Source organism: Antrostomus carolinensis, unplaced genomic scaffold (genome assembly GCF_000700745.2).
Source record: "Antrostomus carolinensis isolate BGI_N321 unplaced genomic scaffold, ASM70074v2 scaffold33865, whole genome shotgun sequence".
Classification (NCBI taxonomy): Eukaryota; Metazoa; Chordata; class Aves; order Caprimulgiformes; family Caprimulgidae; genus Antrostomus; species Antrostomus carolinensis.
Window position 1 is genome coordinate 1 of NW_010319017.1, and position 4,679 is coordinate 4,679.

The 4,679-nt window shown below is 57.3% G+C and overlaps 1 protein-coding gene across 1 annotated transcript in view; it reads left to right on the plus strand.

The window, feature by feature from the left end:
• Positions 1–2,327: 2,327 nt before the first annotated feature.
• The window catches only part of ZNF687 (zinc finger protein 687), a gene marked incomplete at its 3' end in the record, with an annotated part of 7,597 nt that continues 5,245 nt past the window's right edge, over positions 2,328–4,679 (plus strand). The window contains 1 exon segment of the mRNA XM_010169125.2: positions 2,328–4,572. Within this exon segment, the coding sequence (XP_010167427.1) occupies positions 2,329–4,572 (2,244 nt within the window).

Sequence of the window (4,679 nt, forward strand, 5' to 3'; positions counted from 1 at the left end):
CCTTCCAATCCCTGACATCCTGTGACTCTGTCATTATCAGCCCGTCCGTAGGGATGGTCTCTTCCCCTCTAAAGGCGTTGGGAGTGTTTTGACTTCATCCCAAAGTGGAACGGAGCGTTTGTTACAAACCCCACGTGTTTATGGGGAGATAAAGAAGCACCACCCCACTTGTGCTCTTTGAGACCTTATTCCTGTGGGTTTGAGCCTCACAATGACCTCCCCGTGGCTGACAGAGTCCCCTGCGCTGCCTGGGCTGCTGAGCTCTGTGCCGCAGCGTCCTCGGCGTCCCCGGGGCGGCTGCTCTGCTCTCGCAGGAACATCTCTGGCTGGAAGGTGGCTCTTCTGTTTGTCTTGGTGGTTTTCCATTTCGTGGTGTGGATGTCTTCCTCCGAGGTCTCCCTTTTCTTGTCTCCCAGTGCCTTGTTCCGATGTCAAATCCCTTCTGCTTTTACAGGCAAGAAATATTTACCCTCGCTCTGCAGAGCGGCCTTTTCCCTGCCATCGTCCCCTTCAGCTTCAGTGGAGATTGAAGTTCCAGGAGTTGCCCTCTTGACTTCTTCCCCCCCCCAACAATACTGCAGTGGGAGCTGTGTGGGTTGGCAGCCGGGGCTGCTCGGGCATCACAGAAGCGATGCCGGTAGAAAATCACCCACTTGAATTTTAAATGTCAGAGTCATTCTGGAGCAGCGGGTTCCTTGGTGGCCCACAGACCCCGTGTGGCAGAGATCCCCTTGGGGTGACCTGTGGGGAGAGTTAAAAATAAAGCCAGACTAAGCCTCCTTACTCAGCTCTCTGTCGGGAAAACCACCAGAGTCTTTACAGCCCCGCTAAGCCTGAGAAGAGCTGAACTGGGTGTATCAGGGGGTTTGCCAGGTACAAAAATCCCACCAACCCACGTGTGAGGGGTGTCCCTGTTTCTGAACCCCGCTTGGCCTCCACACTCCCCTCCCCAGTGACCCGTAGGACAAGGGGACAGATGCTGTGACCTGGAGATGTGACAGCTGGAGGTGCCTCTCGTGTCCCTGGCTGTTAATCTCTCGAGACAAACACTGCAGGTTTTCCTTCCACCTCTCGCTGGTTTGGCAGATTTCAGAGCCAGGAATTGGTTTTGGCACAAATCATGACAAGGTTGAGGGTTTCCAACAGGGGTTGTGGGGGCTGTGGGTCACCTGGCTGCCGGGCGAGGGCAGGTGGGAGGCCGGTGCTCCAGCAGCCTTGGGAGAGCCGGGTGAAGAGGTGACTGCCGGGGCTGGCTCCCCACGGGGCTGCGGGGTGTTTGCGTTTACCCCTCACAACCTCCAAGATAAAAATTTATCTTCTTTTTATTTATTTTTTTAAAATTATTATTATTTTTCTGGTTGATGTTGGGAGTCACCATCCATCTCCTTGTGCTGAGAGCAGAAGCCCGAGGGCAGCGCACCCCAAGACCCCCCGTCCCCTCCTGGCAGATCCACTCCCCCGGACAGACACGCGTCCAGCTGCTCTCCGGCACGCGGGGTGTCCCCTGTCCTCCTTTGCCTGGTTATCCTTATAAACCAGACTCTTTCCTGCTGTCTAAGCCACATCCCCTGCCTGCAGCTTAATCCTGGGATTTCTTACCCAGCCTGCAACAACCAGAGAGGAACATTATTCCCTTTGTCTCTGCCGCAGCCATGTTTTGAAACCTGTTGCCATGTCTCCCCTTGGCCTCCCCTGTTTCTTCATCCCCTGCTCCGCAGCCCACGTGTTCGAGGTCTCTTATCTGAGCCTTCTTGTAACCGTCTGGGCACCTTCCTGGTGAGCTGCATCCCGGTGGGGCTGGCCTTGGGGAGACCTCGCTGCCGTGGGGAAACACGAAGGGTTCCTGCGTCCCGGCCGCGCGTTCCTCTCGCCAGGTGCTCGGTGTTTCTGCAGCTCTCTGGTCCCGGCTCGTGTCTGGCCAGGACAGATCCTCATCCAGAGGATCCATCCCCCACAGATCCTCTGCCGCTGAGCCGGTGCCTTTCATCAGCTCGTAGGTACACAGGGAGTCGCTCTGGCCTCGGGACGGTGCTCTCCTTGCCAGGGCTGCACCCCGCGGGCTCAGACATCTCTCCTGGGGTGCTGGGATCCTTCTGAACTTCCCACCATCCTGGCTGGGGATCAAACAGCGACGTGGAAACTGACGGAGAGAAAAAGGCCGAGAAGTGTTGGGATTTGCCCGAGGGACGTGAGGTTGGGTTCAAAGGGAAGGTGCTCGGGGATTTTGTGCTCAGGAGTTCCCACCCGTGTCTCTGATGGCTTCACCCACGTGCCCGGTGCTAACGCTCCTCTCCTCGCTTTGTTGCAGACTCTGCCATATTCCCCACCATGGGTGACATGAAAACTCCAGATTTCGATGACCTTTTGGCAGCTTTTGATATTCCTGACATCGACACGAACGAGGCCATCCATTCTGGCCACGAGGAAGCCGACGCTCACATCAAACAAGTCCCCGGGGAACCGGGACCTCCTGACCACGTCCTCCCCCACACCGACATCACCGCGGTCAGCGTGATCGTGAAGAACACGGTCTGCCCCGAGCAGCTCGATGCCCTGGACGGGCGCAGTAAAGATGGACACGTCATCGGGCCCCGCTTGCTGCAGAACGGCTTCGGGACCACCGAGATACCCAGGTCCCCCACCTCCAGGTCTGTGGAAACTGTGGCATCTTCCAACGGGGAGTGTTGGGTGAAGGAAAAAGGCCCCAAACCCCTGGATATCTTCTCCCATTTTAGCCCTGATCCTAATGAAGACAACACCACCAACCTGATTGACAGAGCCCGGGACTGTAAGCCGAAGGAGAAATCCCTCGCCGTGCCCTCCCTCTCCCCATCTCCCACCCCATCGCTGGACTGCAAAGAGCCCGTGGGAGAGAGCGCAGAGAACCTGCCCCCGGCCTTCCCTCAGTCCTTCGAAACGAGCCAGGCTGGGGGTGCCAATGGGTCCCCCCCCACCATCGCCTGCATCAAAAAAGAGGAGTCTGACTCGGAGGAGGTGGGGCGTGAAGCCAGCCCCAAGGGTTTGGCTGCAGCTTTGGGTGACAGTCCCTTGGATCACCTGAAATCGGTCACCGTTCGCTACTCCACGGATGATTCTCCCATCACGTCCTGGCCTGGTTCTGACACAAACCTCGACAGCAGCACCAGCAACCTTCCTGAGATGAAGTGCTCACCCACCAGCCCCCGGGAGCCGTTCTTCAAACCTTCCTCACCAGTGGTGCAAAGCCCCAGACTCCCCACTTCTCCAAAGCAGTTGGACAACATCACCCTCAAGGAAGAACAAGAAGTTCTGGAGAAGTCAATGGTAAGTCCACAGAGTATGTCCAGCGCTGAGGAAGAGGAGGAGGAAGAAGACAACAACAATGATTCCCCTTCCAATTCCTCACGGCCCCTGAAAGTGAGGATTAAAACCATCAAAACATCTTGTGGCAGCATCACCCGGACAGTGACCAGAGTCTCATCAGATTCAGAGCCGGGCTCCACCAAGGGACCAGCCGAGCAGAGCTCTCAGGAGACCTCTCTCGAGGGTGCCAGCTTCTCAGCGTCGGCAGAGAAAGAGGAAGGGATCGCTCTGGAGGTGCCCAAGGAGAAAATGGAACTTTCCAGCCCTTTGAAAACCATCGAGGGGCCAAAAATTGTCAGTGTTCAACTCGGCAACGGCACCAAACTCAAAGGGACCGTCCTGCCCGTGTCCACCATCCAGAACGCCAGCAGTGCCATGCTGATCGCCGCCAGCGTGGCTCAGCAGAAATCCGTCGTGCTGCCGGCAAAGACGGGTAAAGCCGTGGCCAAGAACATCATCAACCTGGTGCCTCAGACCCTGCCCAAAGCCGACACCAGGACCAACGTCAGCACCGTCACCCAAACCACCACCATCACCACCACAGCCAACCAGAAAGTCAACGGCACCACGGTTGTGATGGTACAACCGCAGAAACCTTCCCCAACCATCGCGGGTACTGTCATCTCCAGGAGCCAGTCCAGCCTGGTGGAAGCTTTTAACAAGATCCTCAACAGTAAAAACCTCTTACCGACCTACAAACCCAACCTGAATCCTCCGGCCGACGCCAGCCTGGCGCTGCCTCCCTTCGGTTACCGCTGCCTGGAGTGCGGGGACTCCTTCGCCCTGGAGAAGAGCTTGGCTCGTCACTACGACCGGCGGAGCATGCGCATCGAGGTGACCTGCAACCACTGCACCAAACGCCTCGTTTTCTTCAACAAGTGCAGTTTGCTTCTCCACGCCCGGGAGCACAAGGACAAAGGTCTGGTGATGCAGTGTTCCCATTTGGTCATGAGGCCCATTGCTTTGGATCAAATGATCGGACAACCGGACATCACCCCCCTGGTCTCAGTCACTTCCTTCCCTGCTAACAAAGTGACCAGCGTGGCTCAGGATGCCTTGGCCACGGCCAACGGGGCTCAGGATCTCCCCATCCTCCCTCTGAGCAACAGCTCGGAGCAAACCAACTACAGCTGCTTCAGGTGCCTGGAGTGCAAAGAGCAATGCAAAGACAAAGCTGGGCTGGCCGCGCATTTCCAGCAGGCAGCGACCACGGGGACCACGAGCAGCACGGTACGTAGGTGGGACTTGGATGTTAGAGCCACAGCAAACTGTCCCCGAGGGTGTGGGACAGGAGTGGGGGACTCTCCAAATGTCAGCTGGGCAGCACCTGCCTGTCC